The following is a 19559-nucleotide window of genomic DNA, read 5'->3' as shown; positions in this document are numbered from 1 at the left end:
TAATGTATACAGGAGAAGGGGTTGCTAGCCCTTTGCTTCCGGCATTTTAGTCGCCTATTATGACACACATGGCTTACAGAGGAAGAATTCTGTTCCACTTCCCAATGGAGAAAATATTAATATACATGTATAACCTTCTCCTGTAGACATTTACTAAAAAAGAGAAGAAGAAAAACTTTATAAAACTGGGATGCTTAAATGTGCGTGGATGTAGTGCGGATGACAAGAAACAGATGATTGCTGATGTTATGAATGAAAAGAAGTTGGACGTCCTGGCCCTAAGTGAAACAAAGCTGAAGGGGGTAGGGGAGTTTCGGTGGGGGGAAATAAATGGGATTAAATCTGGAGTATCTGAGAGAGTTAGAGGAAACGAAGGGGTAGCAGTAATGTTGAATGATCAGTTATGGAAGGAGAAAAGAGAATATGAATGTGTAAATGCAAGAATTATGTGGATTAAAGTAAAGGTTGGATGCGAGAAGTGGGTCATAATAAGCGTGTATGCATCTGGAGAAGAGAGGAATGCAGAGGAGAGAGAGAGATTTTGGGAGATGTTAAGTGAATGTATAGGAGCCTTTGAACCAAGTGAGAGAGTAATTGTGGTAGGGGACCTGAATGCTAAAGTAGGAGAAACTTTTAGAGAGGGTGTGGTAGGTAAGTTTGGGGTGCCAGGTGTAAATGATAATGGGAGCCCTTTGATTGAACTTTGTATAGAAAGGGGTTTAGTTATAGGTAATACATATTTTAAGAAAAAGAGGATAAATAAGTATACAAGATATGATGTAGGGCGAAATGACAGTAGTTTGTTTGATTATGTATTGGTAGATAAAAGACTGTTGAGTAGACTTCAGCATGTACATGTTTATAGAGGGGCCACAGATATTTCAGATCACTTTCTAGTTGTAGCTACACTGAGAGTAAAAGGTAGATGGGATACAAGGAGAATAGAAGCATCAGGGAAGAGAGAGGTGAAGGTTTATAAACTAAAAGAGGAGGCAGTTAGGGTAAGATATAAACAGCTATTGGAGGATAGATGGGCTAATGAGAGCATAGGCAATGGGGTCGAAGAGATATGGGGTAGGTTTAAAAATGTAGTGTTAAGAGTGTTCAGCAGAAGTTTGTGGTTACAGGAAAGTGGGTGCAGGAGGGAAGAGGAGCGATTGGTGGAATGATGATGTGAAGAGAGTAGTAAGGGAGAAAAAGTTAGCATATGAGAAGTTTTTACAAAGTAGAAGTGATGCAAGGAGGGAAGAGTATATGGAGAAAAAGAGAGAGGTGAAGCAATGTAAAAAGAGAGCAAATGAGAGAGTGGGTGAGATGTTATCAACAAATTTTGTTGAAAATAAGAAAAAGTTTTGGAGTGAGATTAACAAGTTAAGAAAGCCTAGAGAACAAATGGATTTGTCAGTTAAAAATAGGAGAGGAGAGTTATTAAATGGAGAGTTAGAGGTATTGGGAAGATGGAGGGAATATTTTGAGGAATTGTTAAAGTTGATGAAGATAGGGAAGCTGTGATTTCGTGTATAGGGCAAGGAGGAACAACATCTTGTAGGAGTGAGGAAGAGCCAGTTGTGAGTGTGGGGGAAGTTCGTGAGGCAGTAGGTAAAATGAAAGGGGGTAAGGCAGCCGGGATTGATGGGATAAAGATAGAAATGTTAAAAGCCGGTGGGGATATAGTTTTGGAGTGGTTGGTGCAATTATTTAATAAATGTATGGAAGAGGGTAAGGTACCTAGGGATTGGCAGAGAGCATGCATAGTTCCTTTGTATAAAGGCAAACGGGATAAAAGAGAGTGCAAAAATTATAGGGGGATAAGTCTGTTGAGTTATAGGTAGTAGGTTGGTAGACAGCAACTGCCCAGGGAGGTACTACCGTCCTGCCAAGTGAGTGTAAAACGAAAGCCTGTAATTGTTTTACATGATGGTAGGATTGCTGGTGTCCTTTTTTCTGTCTCATGAACATGCAAGATTTCAGGTACGTCTTGCTACTTCTACTTACACTTAGGTCACACTACACATACATGTACAAGCACATATATACACACCCCTCTGGGTTTTCTTCTATTTTCTTTCTAGTTCTTATTCTTGTTTATTTCCTCTTATCTCCATGGGGAAGTGGAACAGAATTCTTCCTCCGTAAGCCATGCATGTTGTAAGAGGCGACTAAAATGCCGGGAGCAAGGGGCTAGTAACCTCTTCTCCTGTATATATTACTAAATGTAAAAGGAGAAACTTTCGTTTTTCCTTTTGGGCCACCCCGCCTCGGTGGGATACGGCCGGTGTGTTGAAAGAAAGAAAGAAAGTCTGTTGAGTATACCTGGCAAAGCGTATGGTAGAGTTATTATTGAAAGAATTAAGAGTAAGATGGAGAATAGGATAGCAGATGAACAAGGAGGCTTTAGGAAAGGTAGGGGGTGTGTGGACCAGGTGTTTACAGTGAAACATATAAGTGAACAGTATTTAGATAAGTCTAAAGAGGTCTTTGTGGCATTTATGGATTTGGAAAAGGCGTATGACAGGGTGGATAGGGGGGCAATGTGGCAGATGTTGCAGGTGTATGGTGTAGGAGGTAGGTTACTGAAAGCAGTGAAGAGTTTTTACGAGGATAGTGAGGCTCAAGTTAGAGTATGTAGGAAAGAGGGAAATTATTTCTCAGTAAAAGTAGGCCTTAGACAAGGATGTGTGATGTCATCGTGGTTGTTTAATATATTTATAGATGGGGTTGTAAGAGAAGTAAATGCGAGGGTCTTGGCAAGAGGCGTGGAGTTAAAAGATAAAGAATCACACATAAAGTGGGAGTTGTCACAGTTGCTCTTTGCTGATGACACTGCTCTTGGGAGATTCTGAAGAGAAGTTGCAGAGATTGGTGGATGAATTTGGTAGGGTGTGCAAAAGAAGAAAATTGAAAGTGAATACAGGAAAGAGTAAGGTTATGAGGATAACAAAAAGATTAGGTGATGAAAGATTGGATATCAGATTGGAGGGAGAGAGTATGGAGGAGGTGAATGTATTCAGATATTTGGGAGTGGACATGTCAGCGGATGGGTCTATGAAAGATGAGGTGAATCATAGAATTGATGAGGGGAAAAGGGTGAGTGGTGCACTTAGGAGTCTGTGGAGACAAAGAACTTTGTCCTTGGAGGCAAAGAGGGGAATGTATGAGAGTATAGTTTTACCAACGCTCTTATATGGGTGTGAAGCATGGGTGATGAATGTTGCAGCGAGGAGAAGGCTGGAGGCAGTGGAGATGTCATGTCTGAGAGCAATGTGTGGTGTGAATATAATGCAGAGAATTCGTAGTTTGGAAGTTAGGAGGAGGTGCGGGATTACCAAAACTGTTGTCCAGAGGGCTGAGGAAGGGTTGTTGAGGTGGTTCGGACATGTGGAGAGAATGGAGCGAAACAGAATAACTTCAAGAGTGTATCAGTCTGTAGTGGAAGGAAGGCGGGGTAGGGGTCGGCCTAGGAAAGGTTGGAGGGAGGGGGTAAAGGAGGTTTTGTGTGCGAGGGGCTTGGACTTCCAGCAGGCATGCGTGAGCGTGTTTGATAGGAGTGAATGGAGACAAATGGTTTTTAATACTTGACGCGCTGTTGGAGTGTGAGCAAAGTAACATTTATGAAGGGGTTCAGGGAAACCGGCAGGCCGGACTTGAGTCCTGGAGATGGGAAGTACAGTGCCTGCACTCTGAAGGAGGGGTGTTAATGTTGCAATTTAAAAACTGTAGTGTAAAAACCCTTCTGGCAAGACAGTGATGGAGTGAATGATGGTGAAAGTTTTTCTTTTTCGGGCCACCCTGCCTTGGTGGGAATCGGCCAGTGTGATGATAAAAAAAAATAAATAACATGTATAACCCAAAAATTAATGATTAGTACTACTTTAAAGTAGAGATATTTGAACTTTAATATGATACTTTCATTTCCCAGCAACTAAAAGACATGGATTTTGTAAAGAAACTTTGCTTAAACTTAAGTTAGCTTACCTAAATAATCATTGGAACACCATACAGTGATCTCTCTCTCTCCCCATGAATACTCCTTGGCTTTTGGAAAGTGGTCAGCGATTCGAGCAACCTTCTTGAACACGCGGTAGGAATGGTCAGCTTTTTTCTGGGCAATTTGCTCCTTAAAAAATTCGTTGTATGGAAATGAATTCAACTCTGTTAAAGTAATATGAGAAAATTGTATTAAGTAACATAAATAACCTATTTACTGTATACAATGTCTACCAATTGCTTACAATAGTGCAAGAATGACTGTCGATCACTTTTACAAGATTAAAAGTATTTTATAAAAATCACTATATTCAATATATGGCCAAAATATTGGTAAAATACTTTTTTTTTTTTTGCCCTAACAGGAAAATTCGCCAATGAATGAACATTTCTTCAAGAATTTAATGATGTGAAGGACATTTCAAGATTTTAAAATTGTGAAAAGGCTTTTCATTTAATGGGCTTATGTAACAATTTATGTAATTTACACTGTCATAATTTCCCCTAATGCCACAGTAAACCAATAAATTGTAATACAATACCCAATTAGTTAGAAAAATGAAAATAAAATAAAGTACAGTATTATCATGCTCATACTCCAACAGCACATCAAGTCCCAGATCATTTGCCTCCAATTACTCTAATTTATCATCTAGTATGTTCAAATAATACCTCTTCGATCAGAGTGCTTGGAAGACAATGGTCTATTGTAATTTGATGTAATGTTGGAGCACAGGCATGGTAATATCTATGGATCTGGGAAAATCAGTTAGATAAAATTTTCTACTTATGCTATAACAGTACTCATACAGTACACCATTTGAAAAAAAAACTAAGATAAAAAAGAAAAAACTCAATAAAACACACAAAAAAGCTTAGATATAATAACACTAATAGAATGTAACTTCTGTCATGCTACTTGCTCTTTACATTCTGCAAGAAACTTCCAAGAAATCAAACGTAGTGAGAAAGCAGCAAGAAGAATGTGGATAACTATACGCAAGTCAGTCAGGCCTAGCTGGGTTATTTTTCACAAATACATGCTTTAGGTTATGCATATAGGTTCTTTAGCTTGGGCAAATACAGGACAAAACATGAAACTTTGGAACTAAGGTGGTGCTCTTACAAAATGCTAAGTTATTTAGCTCTCAAAATCTACATGAAAGCATACCTTTAGCTTTCTTATCAGGGACTGCCTGAGAAGCTAAAAAGGGGCATTTGGCCGTATCTTTGGGTTTGACTTCAAGTCCAGCAGGGCCTGTGAAAGGCCAAGTCGTGTAAATACACTGATGCAAAACAGCTGAATAATAGTGATGTTTGAAAATGATTTTTTTCTAATACAGTATACCTGAACAATTCCTATTAATATTTTCATCAATATGAAATAACCCACTAAAGACGTACAGCTTCAAAAAAATGAACTGTACTGTACTACAAGTCATTATCACTGAGTAAATGGCTAACATTTATTTAAACAATTTAATTATGGCAGAGAAAATCTACACCAAACTAACTTGAATGGTATGCCTTTATTTATTTACCTTGCTCTCTAGCAGAAAGATCAATGACATCCTCTTGTACTTCTCGGCTAGCTTGCTTCACCAGATTCTTGCCATTCAAAAAGGGGCAGGTCTTCTCTCCTTCTGCTAAAAAAAACATTGTCAGATCAAAAAGCCTTTAGAATAAAACTGTAATTTTGAAATTATTTTCAGGATACAATAACTATAAAGATCATTACATCAAAGGCAAAACACTTCACACTAAACAAAATCAAAGTAATAAATAGAAGCAACTATATGTATTAAGTGATTAGGAATTCTTATCACTATTAAGTTTATTATAGCTATTAATCCAAGCTTACTTTGTACATGCACACATGCTAGGATGTGTTTGAGAGATTTCTTGATTGTCAGTGCCTGTTCATGAGTACATACTTTACAAATTTGAGTAACAAATTTTTTGGCTTCAGAAATAGTAGCACAGTGGAGGCTCGGTTATCGGTCGTTCCGGATATCGGCCAATTCGGTTTTTGTCCGCTTTTTTGGCTGAAATTCTAGCCTGGTTATCGGCCGTTATTTTGGAGATTGGCCATATTGGACGCGTCTAACAACCGTTCCACCGTGTTCACGAGTCAGTCTGGCTGTGTCTCTGGGTGAGTGAGGAAACCTCCGCACATTCATCCAAAGATTTCACTATAATCCATTATTTTTTGTGGTTATTGATTGAGTGCAACTGCAAAATAAGCCACCATGGGCCCAAAGAAAGTTCCTAGTAAAGCTCCTTTGGTAAAGAAAGTGAGAAACACGATGGAATTTAAGAAAAAATTGTTGAAAAGTATGAGAGTGGTGTACGTGTGCTTGAGCTTGCCAAGATATACAGGAAATCCAAATCAATAATCACTTCCATCCTGGCAAAGAAAGTAGAAATCAAGGAAGCTAATGTTGCAAAACGGGTAAATGTGCTAACGAAACAAAGGTCACCAATAATCGAAGATGTGGAGAAGTTATTGTTGGTGTGGATCAATGAAAAACAATTAGCGGGAGACAGTGTTGTGGAGTCGATCATTTGTGAAGAGGCATGGCAGTTGCATGACGATCTCGTAAAGAAAATGCCTGGAATGAGTGCTGTTAGTGAATTTAGGGCCAGCAAAGGCTGGTTTGAGAGAGTTAAAAAGCGTAGTGGCATACACAGTGTTGTAAGGCATGGCGAGGCTGCAAGCTTTGACAAATGTGCGGCCACAGCATTTGTTGATGAATTCAAGGGGTACGTAGAGGCTAAAGGATTCCTCCCCCAACAAGTGTTCAATTGTGATGAAACAGGCCTCTTCTGGAAGAAAATGCCAAAGAAAACCTACAACATGCAGGAGGAAAAGGCACTGCCAGGACACAAGCCTATGAAAGACAGGCTTACTCTTTTGTTTTGTGGAAATGCTAGTGGGGATTTCAAAATGAAGCCTTTACTGGTGTATCACTGAAAATCCCAGAGTGTTCAAGAAAAACAATGCCGTCAAGAGTAAATTGTGCGTGTTGTGGAAAGCTAATAATAAGGCATGGGTCACAGGGCACATTTTCATTGACTGGGTCCATGAAGTGTTTGGCCCAAGTGTGAAAAAATACCTTCAGGAAAATAAATTGCCATTCAAGTGTCTCCTGGTACCGGACAATGCTCCTGCTCACCCTCCAAACTTGGTAGACCAATTGTCTCTGGAGTTAAGTTTTATAACAGTGAAGTTCATGCCTCCAAACACCACTCCTCTCATCCAGCCCATGGACCAGCAGGTCATTTCTAACTTCAAAAAACTCTACATGAAAGCAGTGACCTCAGACATTGACTTGACCCTAAGAGATTTCTGGAGGAATCACTTCAATATCCTCCACTGCATATGGCTTGGCAGGGAGTGACTTCCAGGACTCTGAACTCTGCCTGGAGAAAATTGTGGCCAGAATGTGTCCTCGACAAGGATTTTCAAGGGTTTGAGGCTGACCCTGATGACCCTACGCCTGTTGTGGAATCTACTGTGTCTTTGGGGAAGTCCAAGGGGTTGGAGGTGAGTGGCGAGGATGTGGAAGAATTGGTGGAGGACCACAGGGAAAAGCTAACCACCGAAGAGCTGCACGACCTTCATCTGGAACAGTAACAGACTGCAGTTGAGGAAATTGGTTCAGAGGAGGAGGAAGAGAGAGGGGAGAATATGCCTTCTTCAGTGATTAAGGACATTTGTGCAAAGTGGAGGGAGGTGCAAACTTTTGTTGAAAAATATCACCTCGACCAAGCTCAAACAAGCCATATCTGCAATATGTTCAGTGACAAAACCTTGTCCCACTTCAGGCATATCTTAAAGAGACGCCAGAAACAGAGCTCTCTGGACAGTTTTACTGTGCGACAGGGGTGCAGTGACTCTCAAGCTCATCCTAGTGGCAGTAAAAGACAAAGAAGGGACGTAATCCTAGAGAGGGCTTTGATACCTTTAGTCCTTATGGAGGGGGATTTCCCTTTCAAACAATACTCAGTCCTCCCTCTCTCCTCCTCCCTGTCTTCCATAAGCCAACAAGAGTCTTCATTGAAGGTATGTAACAGTGATTTAAATGTTCATTTATTTATTTTATTTAGTTCTCATTGTTTTGTGTATGTAAAACTAGAGTTAATCTTTAAAAAATGTATTTTTTGTTAATATTTTTGGGTGTCTGGAACGGATTAATTGTATTTACATTAATTCTTATGGAAAATATTATTTCTGTTTTCAGCTATTTCGGATTTAGGCCAACCTTCTGGAACGGATTATGGCCGATAACCGAGGGTCCACTGCATCAACCCACCTACATGGGTACTACAAACTAGTAGTTACCAAAGATTTCCTTCACTTTGATCAAGGAATTCTGGACCACAGACATTCAGGTCACTTACAAACAATTTAAAACACCCCCTGATCTTCCTTTGATGATTTTAGTAGTGTATACACATGCATACATTTGTTGGCTTTCTGTACAAGACAATGGTGAAATTATCCATTATCTGATTTAATGAGTACAGCCTCTCCTCACTTAGTGACGTACTCGTTTACCGATGCCTCGGACTTATGACGGACTCTGATCAGTATTCATACCTAAATAATGTATACCTAAATAATGTAGAGCTGATTTCCTCTATTCTGTTTACTTCAATATACAGTACACTACTGTATAACATTTAAAAATACATGTATACCAGAAATGTTATAAATGGTGCAAAGGTGACATTAAAACAATATCAAAGATGGTTGACACAAACTCACTACCATTATAGAATGCCCCTCACTTAGCGACGTTAACAACATGGTCTCAGGAACAGAACGCCATCGTTAAGTGAAGAGAGGCTGTAATTTCTGATGAATACATACAGAATACAGGGATAGGTTAATTACTGTCAATCACCATCTTAAATGTTAGCAGATATAAAAAAATGTGCAAAATTGGTCATATCATTAAGTGTTAAAAGTCAAATACTGAAATGTCAAGAATAAGGATAAGATAGGAAAATAAGATTTGTTGGGATTTTTAACCAGGAGGGTTAGCCACCCAGGATAACCAAGAAAGTCAATGCGTCATCGAGGACTGTCTTATTTCCACTGTGGTCCCTCGATCTTGTCCCTCAGGATGCATCCCACACCAGTCGACTAACCTTCAGGTACCTACCTACTGCTAGATGAACAAGGATAGCAGGTGTTAGGAAACAATCCAAAACATGCCCAATGTTTCCACCCACCCTGGGGACTGAATTATGGACACTCAGTGTGTGAAGCACGTGTGTTCCCAACTGAGCCACAGCTGGCATTATGAAAGCTATAAAGTGTTTGGTTTTAAACAGATTTAGAATTAAATGTGAGAGGCATTTAGAGGAGGGAGGACAGCACTAACCGGGGTCCTTGTTGGAGGAGAGGGTGTTGAAGGATCTGGAGCGGCCCATAGAGCTCATTACAGGGCACATCTCCCCATACTGTCGCACCAGGGAGGAGCTGTAGTGACGCACAAATTGTGTTGACAGGCGCGACATGAATGGACAAGGCATTTTTTTCACCACCTGTAACACAATAACATGTTTTTGCAAAAAAGTCAATTTCCTGTAGCAATATCATTAGGGTTACACTCCAACCTTTACTAACACTACAACTCTTCCAATTTGCACAAAGGCCTTAGTGCCAAAGTGCCTTAGCCAAGATCATCAGAGTTAAAAAAAAAAATCAGCTATTATTGAATTTTGGGTGAGGTGAGGAGGGGAAGTGGGCAAGGTGAGGGGGGAAGTGGATGAGGTGAGGAGGGGAAGTGGGTGAGGCGAGGAGGGGAAGTGGGTGAGGTGAGGAGGGGAAGTGGGTGAGGCGATGAGGGGAAGAGGGTGAGGTGAGGAGAAGTGGGTGAGGTGAGGAGGGGAAGTGGATGAGGCAAGGAGGGGAAGTGGATGAGGCAAGGAGGTGAAGTGGATGAGGCGAGGAGGGGAAGTAGGTGGGGCGAGGAGGGGAAGTGGGTGAGGCGAGGAGAAGTGGATGAGATGAGGAGGGGAAGTGGATGAGGTGAGGAGGGGAAGTGGATGAGGTGAGGAGGGGAAGTGGATAAGGCAAGGAGAGGAAGTTCATGAGGTGAAGAAGGGAAGTGGAGGACGGGATGAGTGTGAGAGGAAAGCGGGGAATTACCAGGGATATGCCTGCATCCAGTTCAAGTTTTCCTACTCAGGTAGGACGTCAGACCTGAAGCCAGGTTTCCCTGGTGACAGCCTAATTAATCAGGCTTTGCTACTTTGCCTAGGTTTCTCTTGCTAGTGCTACCTTGCCTAGCTTTCTCTTGCTAGTGCTACCTTGCCTAGCTTTCTCTTGCTAGTGTTAATGTGCCTAGCTTTCTCTTGCTAGTGCTACCTTGCTTAGCTTTCTCTTGCTAGTGCCACCTTGCCTAGCTTTCTCTTGCTAGTGCTACCTTGCCTAGCTTTCTCTTGCTAGTGCTGCCTTGCCTAGCTTTCTCTTGCTAGTGCTACCTTGCCTAGCTTTCTCTTGCTAGTGCTACCTTGCCTAGTTGTCTCTTGCTAGTGCTATCTTGCTTAGCTTTCTCTTGCTGGTGCTACATTGCCTAGCTTTCTCCTGCTAGTGCTACATTGCCTAGCTTTCTCTTGCTAGTGCTGCCTTGCCTAGCTTTCTCTTGCTAGTGCTACCTTGCCTAGCTTTCTCTTGCTAGTGCTACCTTGTCTAGCTTTCTCTTGCTAGTGCTGCCTTGCCTAGCTTTCTCTTGCTAGTGCTACCTTGCCTAGCTTTCTCTTGCTAGTGCTGCCTTGCCTAGCTTTCTCTTGCTAGTGCTACCTTGCCTAGCTTTCTCTTGCTAGTGCTACCTTGCCTAGTTGTCTCTTGCTAGTGCTATCTTGCTTAGCTTTCTCTTGCTGGTGCTACATTGCCTAGCTTTCTCCTGCTAGTGCTACATTGCCTAGCTTTCTCTTGCTAGTGCTGCCTTGCCTAGCTTTCTCTTGCTAGTGCTACCTTGCCTAGCTTTCTCTTGCTAGTGCTACCTTGTCTAGCTTTCTCTTGCTAGTGCTGCCTTGCCTAGCTTTCTCTTGCTAGTGCTACCTTGCCTAGCTTTCTCTTGCTAGTGCTGCCTTGCCTAGCTTTCTCTTGCTAGTGCTGCCTTGCCTAGCTTTCTCTTGCTAGTGCTGCCTTGCCTAGCTTTCTCTTGCTAGTGCTACCTTGCCTAGCTTTCTCTTGCTAGTGCTGCCTTGCCTAGCTTTCTCTTGCTAGTGCTACCTTGCATAGCTTTCTCTTGCTAGTGCTGCCTTGCCTAGCTTTCTCTTGTTAGTGCTGCCTTGCCTAGCTTTCTCTTGCTAGTGCTGCCTTGCCTAGCTTTCTCTTGCTAGTGCTGCCTTGCCTAGCTTTCTCTTGCTAGTGCTGCCTTGCCTAGCTTTCTCTTGCTAGTGCTGCCTTGCCTAGCTTTCTCTTGCTAGTGCTGCCTTGCCTAGCTTTCTCTTGCTAGTGCTACCTTGTCTAGCTTTCTCTTGCTAGTGCTGCCTTGCCTAGCTTTCTCTTGCAAGTGCTGCCTTGCCTAGCTTTCTCTTGCTAGTGCTACCTTGCCTAGTTTTCTCTTGTTAGTGCTATCTTGCCTAGTTTTCTCTTGCTAGTGCTACCTTGCCTAGGTTTCTCTTAGACTTCTACATTAGTTCCAGGAATATTTATATCTGCTGGTAGGTTTCAAGAGTCAGACTACGAGTACCGACATCAATACAAAATTTTTATGAAGAAGCATACCGGTAATTATCTTACAGAACCCAAACGTTTCATGGACTTTATTCTTCACTTCTCGTATTGAATCTTACATCCAATTATTATTATTATTATTATATGGAAGCGCTACACCTGTAGGGTAACTGCGCCTATGGAATGGGAGATAATCAAATTCGATCTGACGTTGAAAGTCTAATTTAATGAATCAAGAGCCCATTACCTGCATCAAGGCACTTCTCAAGAGGGAAAGGAAGGTGTGCTGATCCTGAAACTGACCTTCAAGTATCGATGACGTATTGATTATGAGACGGGTCCGTGTAGCTTATCGAGTTTAATAATTACTTGCCAGCAGCACTTGATATTTTTAGTTCTTACATCTCACGTGCTTTTAAGGAGATGAAAGTCCGCGAAAGTAATGAAAACGATAACAGAAGTGATTTGGAGATTATTATTATTATTATAATCAAGGGGAAGCGCTAAACCCGGAGGATTATACAGCGCCTGGGGGGGGATGTGGAAGGCATTCAGGCTTAATTCGGGGAACTGGAGCACAGATCCAATTCCCTAAATCAAAAGCCCCTCACCAACATCAAGTAACCTTCCTTGAAGAACACTGTCAATAATGATACATTTTGGTTGAGGAGTACTATCAATAATGATACCTCTTACCTGGAGAGGTCTGAGACCAGGCCTCATGGTGGATCAGGGTCTGATCAACTAGGCTGTTGCTGCCGGCCGCACGCAAGCTGACGTACGAACCCCAGCCCGGTTGGTCTGGTACTAACTTTAGGTGCCTGTCCAGTGCCTTCTTGAAGACAGCCAGGGGTCTATTGGTAATCCCCCTTATGTATGCTGGGAGGCAGTTGAACAGTCGGGGGCCCCGGACACTTATTGTGTTCTCTCTCAACGTGCTCGTGGCGCCCCTGCTCTTCATCGGGGGAATGTTGCATCTCCTGCCGAGTCTTTTGCTTTCATAGGGTGTGATTTTCGTGTGCAGGTTTGATGTCAATCCCTACAGGATCTTCCAAGTGTATATTATCATGTATCTCTCTCGCCTGCATTCCAAGGAATACAGATCAAGGACCTTTAACCGTTCCCAGTAGTTTAGGTGCCTTATCGTACTTGTGTGTGTCGTGAAGTTCTTTGTACACACTCCAGGTCTGTAATGTCGCCAGCCTTGAAGGGGGCCGTTAGTGTACAGCAGTATTCCACCCTAGAGGGCACAAGCGATTTGAAGAGAATCATCATGGACTTGGCATCCCTAGTTTTGAAGGTTTTCATTATCCATCCTATCATTTTTCCAAGCGGATGAGGTAGATACATGGTTGTGGTCTTTGAAGGCGAGATCCTTTGATATTATCACTCCCAGGTCCTTCACATTACTTTTCCGCTCTATTGTATGGTTAGAATTTGTTGTATACCCTTATACATTTTTAATTTCATCAAGTTTCCCATATCTGAATAGTTGAAATTTCTCCTCGTTGAACTTCATATTGTTTAGGTTGAAGAGTTATCATGGGAAGCGCTAAACCCGTGGGGTTGAAGCGTACTATCATTGTTATTATAATAAAAAAGAAGCGCTAAACCACAAGGGCTGTACTATCAATGATACCTCTTGCATAGAGTACCATCAATAATGTGACACCTCTTGATTAAAAATAATCAACTGTACCATCACTGATGTTTTAAGATTTATTATTATAATCAAAAAAGAAGCGCTAAGCCACAAGGGCTATACAGCGCTGTGATGTTTTAAGAGAAGCAATAACTTTCAAGTCCAGGATACTACTTGACCCGCGGAGATCTTATCACTGAATTTTTTTTTTTATAGTTATCAGATACATGGCAATTCGTGAGATACCTTTTAATCAACACTTGAAACCTTCCAGTAGCAACTGAATTAGTCTCGCACCTTGGCATTCTTCCAGGAATATGACTTCCAGAACAAGTGTAGTTTCTAACACTCTTTTACTATTAGATGTGCAAGGACAACCAAGAGTGTAAGGCAATCAGGTTCGGAACCTTTGATATACCTCTGATGAGTTCCGAGTTTTTCTACTCCCGAAGCCCGGCTAGCCTTGTCAACAAGGTTATTGCTGTTGACCCGTTGCCCTACATATCCATCACAGCCTGGTCGATCAGGCACCTGGTGAAGATACTTGTTCAGTTTCCTCTTGAATACCTCTACACTTGTTCCAGCAGTGTTTCTGATATCTTCTAAGATGCTGATTATAATAATCACGAGGAGCGCTAAACCCGTAGGATTATACAGCGCATGTGAGGGGAGGATGGAAGGTATTTAGGCTCAATTTAAGGAACCGGAGCACAGATGCAATTCCCTAGATCAAGAGCCCCTCACCAGCGTCAAGGAACCTCCCTTGAGGGGAGATGTTGAATAGTCTGGGGCCACGGACAGTGTTTGGGTAGCTGCAATTCTTTATATCAAGATCCCTTCACAAGTATTATGGTATCTGTGTCACCTCCACGTGGAAAATGTTTTAAGGATTTTTATATCTTCCGTGAGGATGGTTAGAGCATCCTCCAACAATCCTCACAGAAAATAAAACAACCGTGCCTTGAGTAACCCAGTTTTTTTTCGTTTACTCCACTCTCATTTGAAGTTCTTTACTTTCACTCTCTGCCATCTGTTGTTAGTCAAAATATCCAGTTCCCCACTTTCCCTCTTACACTTCATCACCACGCTTTAAAACACTCAATCCTCGGTCACATTACAAAATGCCCTCGTGAAACACCATTACACCGCGTCTGCAGTATTTTCTTAAAAATGTTTCTGTTTTTTCGTAGCGGTATAGAAGTTGTTTGGGTGAGATAAAGGGGGTACTGGATGGTGCTAAGGGGCTTGTAACCTCACACTCAGCCGACGTTGGTATCAGCCACTTAAATTATATCTTCACTACTGCTCCTTGATAAAAAAAAAAACTGATTATTCCTTACTGGGAGATTCATAATTTTATACTTACATATGCATGTACATATGTATATATGAAGGTATACATGTATTCACCTATATGTGGTTGAAGGGGTCGATTCACAGTTCGTGTGTGTGTACCCACCTATTTGTGGTTGCAGGGGTCGAGTCATACTTCCTGGCCCCGTCTCTTTTCTGATCGCTATTGGGTCCTCGAGATTCATCATACTTCGTCTTAAAATTATGTATGGTTCCTGCATCCACTACGTCACTTGTCATACTATTCCACTTCCTGACAACTCTGACTAAATACTTCCTAACATCTCGGACTCATCTGAGTCTTCAACTTTTAATTGTGACCCCCTGTTTCTGTGTCTCATCTCTGGAATACCCTTTCTCTGTCCACCTTGTCAATTCCTCGCAGTATTTTGTATGTCGTTATCATGTCTTCCCTAACCCTCCTGTCCTCCAGTGTCATCAGGCCGATTTCCCTTAACCTTTCTTCGTAGGGCATTACCCTTAGCTCTGGAACTAGCCTTGTTGCAAACCTTTGCACTTTCTCTAATTTTTTGACGTGCTTGACCAAGTGTGAGTTCCAAGCTGGTGATGTATACTCCAGTATGGGCCTGACATACATGGTGTACAGAGTCTTGAACGATTCCTTACAGAGGTATCGGAACGCTATTCTCAGGTTTGCCAGGTGTCCATATGCTGCAGCAGTTATCTAGTTGATGTGCGCCTCAGATGTGCTGTGTGTGTGTGTGATGTGTATGTGTGTGTGTGTGTGTGTGTGTGTGTGTGTATGTGTATGTGTGTGTGTGTGTGTGTGTGTGTGTGTGTGTGTGTGTGTGTGCTCAATTGTACTCACCTAATTGTGGTTGCAGGGGTCGAGACTCAGCTCCTGGCCCCGCCTCTTCACTGACCGTTACTGGGTCCTCCCTCTCCCTGCTCCATGAGCTTTATCATACCTCGTCTTAAAACTATGTATAGTGCCTGCCTCCACTACATCACTTGTCAGACTATTCCACTTCCTAACAACTCTGTGGCTGAAGAAATACTTCCTAACATCCCTTTGACTCATCCGAGTCTTAAATTTCCAATTGTGATCCCTTATTCCTGTGTCCCATTTCTGGAACATCCTGTCTCTGTCCACCTTGTCTATTCCACGCAGTATTTTGTATGTCGTTATCATGTCTCCTTTGACCCTCCTGTCCTCCAGTGTCGTCAGACCTATTTCCCTTAACCTTTCTTCATAGGTGTGTGTGTGTGTGTGTGTGTGTGTGTGTGTGTGTGTGTGTGTGTGTGTGTGTGTGTGTGTGTGTGTGTGTGTGTGTGTGTGTGTGTGTGTGTGTGCGCGCGCGCGGGTACTGTACCAGCACAAACTCACCATACTGACAGGCTTTAATACCCAACATTATTTACGGACCTTGAAAGAGTTTAATATTAATATAATTAAGGGGGAAAGCGCTAAACCTGTAGAGGTCATACAGCGCCTGGGTGAATGGGAGGCAGTCAAGTATCATTCAAGGACGGGAAAGGCAAGTCCAATTCTTTGCATCAAGAGCCCCTCACCGGGATCAAGGAACCTCCCTTGAAGGATTAAAAAGTTAAAACATTTATACTTATAACTTGCGTCTAAATTAATGTGAAACTAATACTACAAAATAATATGCCTAGAAGTATACTAGGTACTGTCTCAAATATCAATAAATGTCTACTTTTTGAAAGAGATTAAATATACAAGGTTCTTATTACCATATTTTATAAATTGAAAGTACGTACTTCAGAAATTCGAGTAATTTGCTTTGGCAGCGTAAATCCTTTAGCTCAGTTGATAATAAAACAAATATACATCAAATAAAAATTTAACAAAAAAATTACTAGCATGAAGGAAATACATCAGTTTAAAAATAATTAATTTCTAATGTTAAAATGCTCTCCTAAAAGTTCCGAGATCCTTACAGGCACGAAGAAAAAGAACAGATGTAAGCCGTGAGTAAGTAAGCAAACAGTTAAAATGTATTTCACGGTCAGCTACTCGCCACAAGCTACACATACATAGAAGAGGAAACATCTGCAAACTATGTCTGAGGTGTATACTCTATCCTCAGTTGTCAGAGATTAGTCTGAATAGTAGCGATTCCTGTTTAAAGAGAAGGAGGGGGGGGTCAAATAGCCACATCCTTCCAACCCCTGTATAACCTGCTTCTTGTCTATGTCCACCGGGACCGCCACTTCCCAAGAGCATACACATGTTTATGGTCCATGCTATACAGGTAATATGAAGGGATAAGTTATGTCTAACACCAAGACTGTAGTATACTTATGACCAAGGGAGGTTTTTCAAATGCTATTATTACATTTTAGGGGATCACACACATAAAGTACTGTAGTAACTGTAAATGTTTTCAATACGCTGTTATAGTTACGAGCTTGGCTTTCCTTAACCACTCACTTGAAGGCCTGTAACCGGACTCCAGTGACAGAGAACAGAGGCACACAGCAGCTTCATCGCACCTTCAAGAGTTACATGCAGCAGAGCCTTGATCTGTTCTTAAGTGCTGTACTTTCTACTGTGATACTAGAGAAATACTAACTGGGATACACTATACGAAAGTTCTTTCTCGGCTTTCAGAGCGTACTTACAGGTTTGAGTGTGTAGGTGATATGAAGAAAGTAGCAGCTGTGGGCGTTTGAGATGAGAGAGAGAGGCAGTGTACACCCCAACACGGTGGAGTCAAGTCAGGCACTGGCAGCCACCGGCACCTCACACCACCATTCACATCTCAACTCGCCCCCTTATAACATACTGAGTACTTACTTTTTACACACAAAATCCTTAATTACACAAACACATCCATTTTCGTTTCTATATAAATAAAATCTTTGCTAGTTTAAGCCTTAAAAGCTTAGTTATTGCTAAATAAAACATTCGAGGTAAGGTATGGAAACCTAGTCTCAGCGATGACGCAAGTACTTCCTTGCAGTCATGTGATTGGTTTGAGCCTCTTTGACGTCACAGCCACGCCTCCACACTGAATGCTATGGAAAAAAAAGGAAAACTTAATGGGAACTCAGGGGGTATTCCCTTATCAGTGCTTCCTGTGACGCTGCATTCCAGGATAGTTAATGCCATGACAACAAGACTAATCGCAGGTATTTAATTAATAGTACTAGTTAAGAAACATCATTTAGAAAACCCATAGTATTTTGATTAGTGAAATGGACAGCTGAAAACTAGAAAAAAATATATAAGAGCTGTTAATGCAAACGGTAGCTGTTATTTCCACGGGGGAAAAAATCAAGTCGAAATTACTCTTATTCATAAAACAAAGTGAATTACAGAAGGTCTACTGGCTCATGTGAGGTGGCTTTTACTGTTATCCAGTATTACTCATTTGTTTGTCCAGCATATAGTACCAGCAACTTTACAGTCGTATTTACATCATTAATACTTCATAAAAACTTGTTCCACACATATTTAGCTCATATTTTCAAACCAGTCTCTCCTTATTTCTAACAGCAAACTTTCCCACGTTGTTTTAAAGAAATGCAGGTTTACTGTTATGTCCGTCACTCGGACCCTCGAGTTAGATTAGCAATCCAGCGGTGGCTCTGCCATGGCTTGACATGGAGCCAACAACTACACATTGTATATGCGACAACAGACACCACACCTTAGAACACGCCAATAGAGTCTTCCTACTGAGCCTCCCGACAGAGCCACCGGCACTATTGAACGGGCCATCAAATAACGATGACCAGTGTCAAGGCAAAGGGTGACGTTAAGATTATATAAATTAAAAATACATGGAAGACAGAACACAAGTCTTCACTAGAGAAGTGGATTTAAGAGAGAAAACAGTCTGTGATTAGACCGTGCAAGCATTGACGTATTGTGATGCACCGTTCGAGGAATGGTGTATCAAGAGCTGTGGTGTCAAGGTGATTATAATGATGACTCAAGATGCCCATTACAGTGATCGAGATAGTTACTGAACACAATAATAAGTGTTAATACAGGTGAAAGCTCCTCCCCTCACCCTGACTAATGACAATACCCGCTTCAATCTGACTGTTGGTACTTACCTACAGTTGCAGGAGTCGAGTTTCAGCTCCTGGCCCTGCCTGAGACCACTAATGGGGTTTCTCTCTCCAGGCTGCATGAGCCCTACCATACTGATTCTTAAACTATGGGTGGATCCTGTCCCTACCACTTGGCTTTCTAGGTCGTTCCACTTTCTGACCACTCTTGGCTACAGTGATGTACAATAATAATAATAATAATAATAATAATAATTATTATTATTATAATCAAAAAGAAGCGCTAAGCCAATAATAATAATAATAATAATATCTTTATTTACTACAAGTACATGTACAAGGTATACAGGCCTAGTTGACATCAATGACATACTACTATACAGAAAGCCCCTTGTTATGCTGAGCATTTCGGGCAAATTAGGTCAGTGTCCCAGGATGCGACCCACACCAGTCGACTAACACCCAGGTACCCATTTACTTATGGGTGCACATAGACAACAGGTGTAAAGAAACACGCCCAATGTTTCTACCCTGGCTGGATGGTTCACATGGCTACAGTGGGCCGACAGCAGCAACAGCCGGGTTGACTAGGCAAGCGCCACATAAGCCTGAGTTAGGGTCGGAGTGCGGGAGTGTGGAAAACTACTCTCGAAACCCTTCAACGGTATATCAAAAGGCATACAGTGATGCAGGAACGTTCGTGTGCGTCTAGTGAGAGATCAAGTTAAATATATTATTCTCCTTCAAGCAGGTAGGTGAATTATTATCACTAGAAAACAGCTAAGCCCGTAAGATAAGATAAGATTTCGTTCGGATTTTTAACCCACGAGGGTTAGCCACCTAGGATAACCCAAGAAAGTCAGTGCGTCATCG

At 41.7% G+C, this 19559-nt stretch overlaps 1 protein-coding gene across 8 annotated transcripts in view; it reads right to left on the bottom strand.

The window, feature by feature from the left end:
• The window catches only part of Alas (5-aminolevulinate synthase), a 136585-nt gene that overhangs the window by 22862 nt on the left and 94164 nt on the right, over window positions 1-19559 (bottom strand). Inside the window, exons 1-5 of one of the 8 annotated variants that reach the window (XM_053788064.2) lie at window positions 17289-17444; window positions 9381-9543; window positions 5529-5633; window positions 5159-5245; window positions 3976-4152 (exon numbers count right to left, since the gene is read on the bottom strand). In XM_053788064.2, coding sequence (XP_053644039.1) covers window positions 3976-4152; window positions 5159-5245; window positions 5529-5633; window positions 9381-9531 — 520 coding nt within the window. In that variant the 5' untranslated portion in view covers window positions 9532-9543; window positions 17289-17444. Of the gene's footprint in view, window positions 1-3975; window positions 4153-5158; window positions 5246-5528; window positions 5634-9380; window positions 9544-12382; window positions 12425-17097; window positions 17233-17288; window positions 17445-19559 lie in introns of those variants that run through there. The other 7 variants (XM_053788065.2, XM_053788060.2, XM_053788061.2 and 4 more) reach the window with 7 other exon arrangements.

The sequence above is a fragment of the Cherax quadricarinatus genome, chromosome 46 (genome assembly GCF_038502225.1).
Source record: "Cherax quadricarinatus isolate ZL_2023a chromosome 46, ASM3850222v1, whole genome shotgun sequence".
Classification (NCBI taxonomy): domain Eukaryota; kingdom Metazoa; phylum Arthropoda; class Malacostraca; order Decapoda; family Parastacidae; genus Cherax; species Cherax quadricarinatus.
This window is presented reverse-complemented; position numbering and strand designations above follow the sequence as displayed.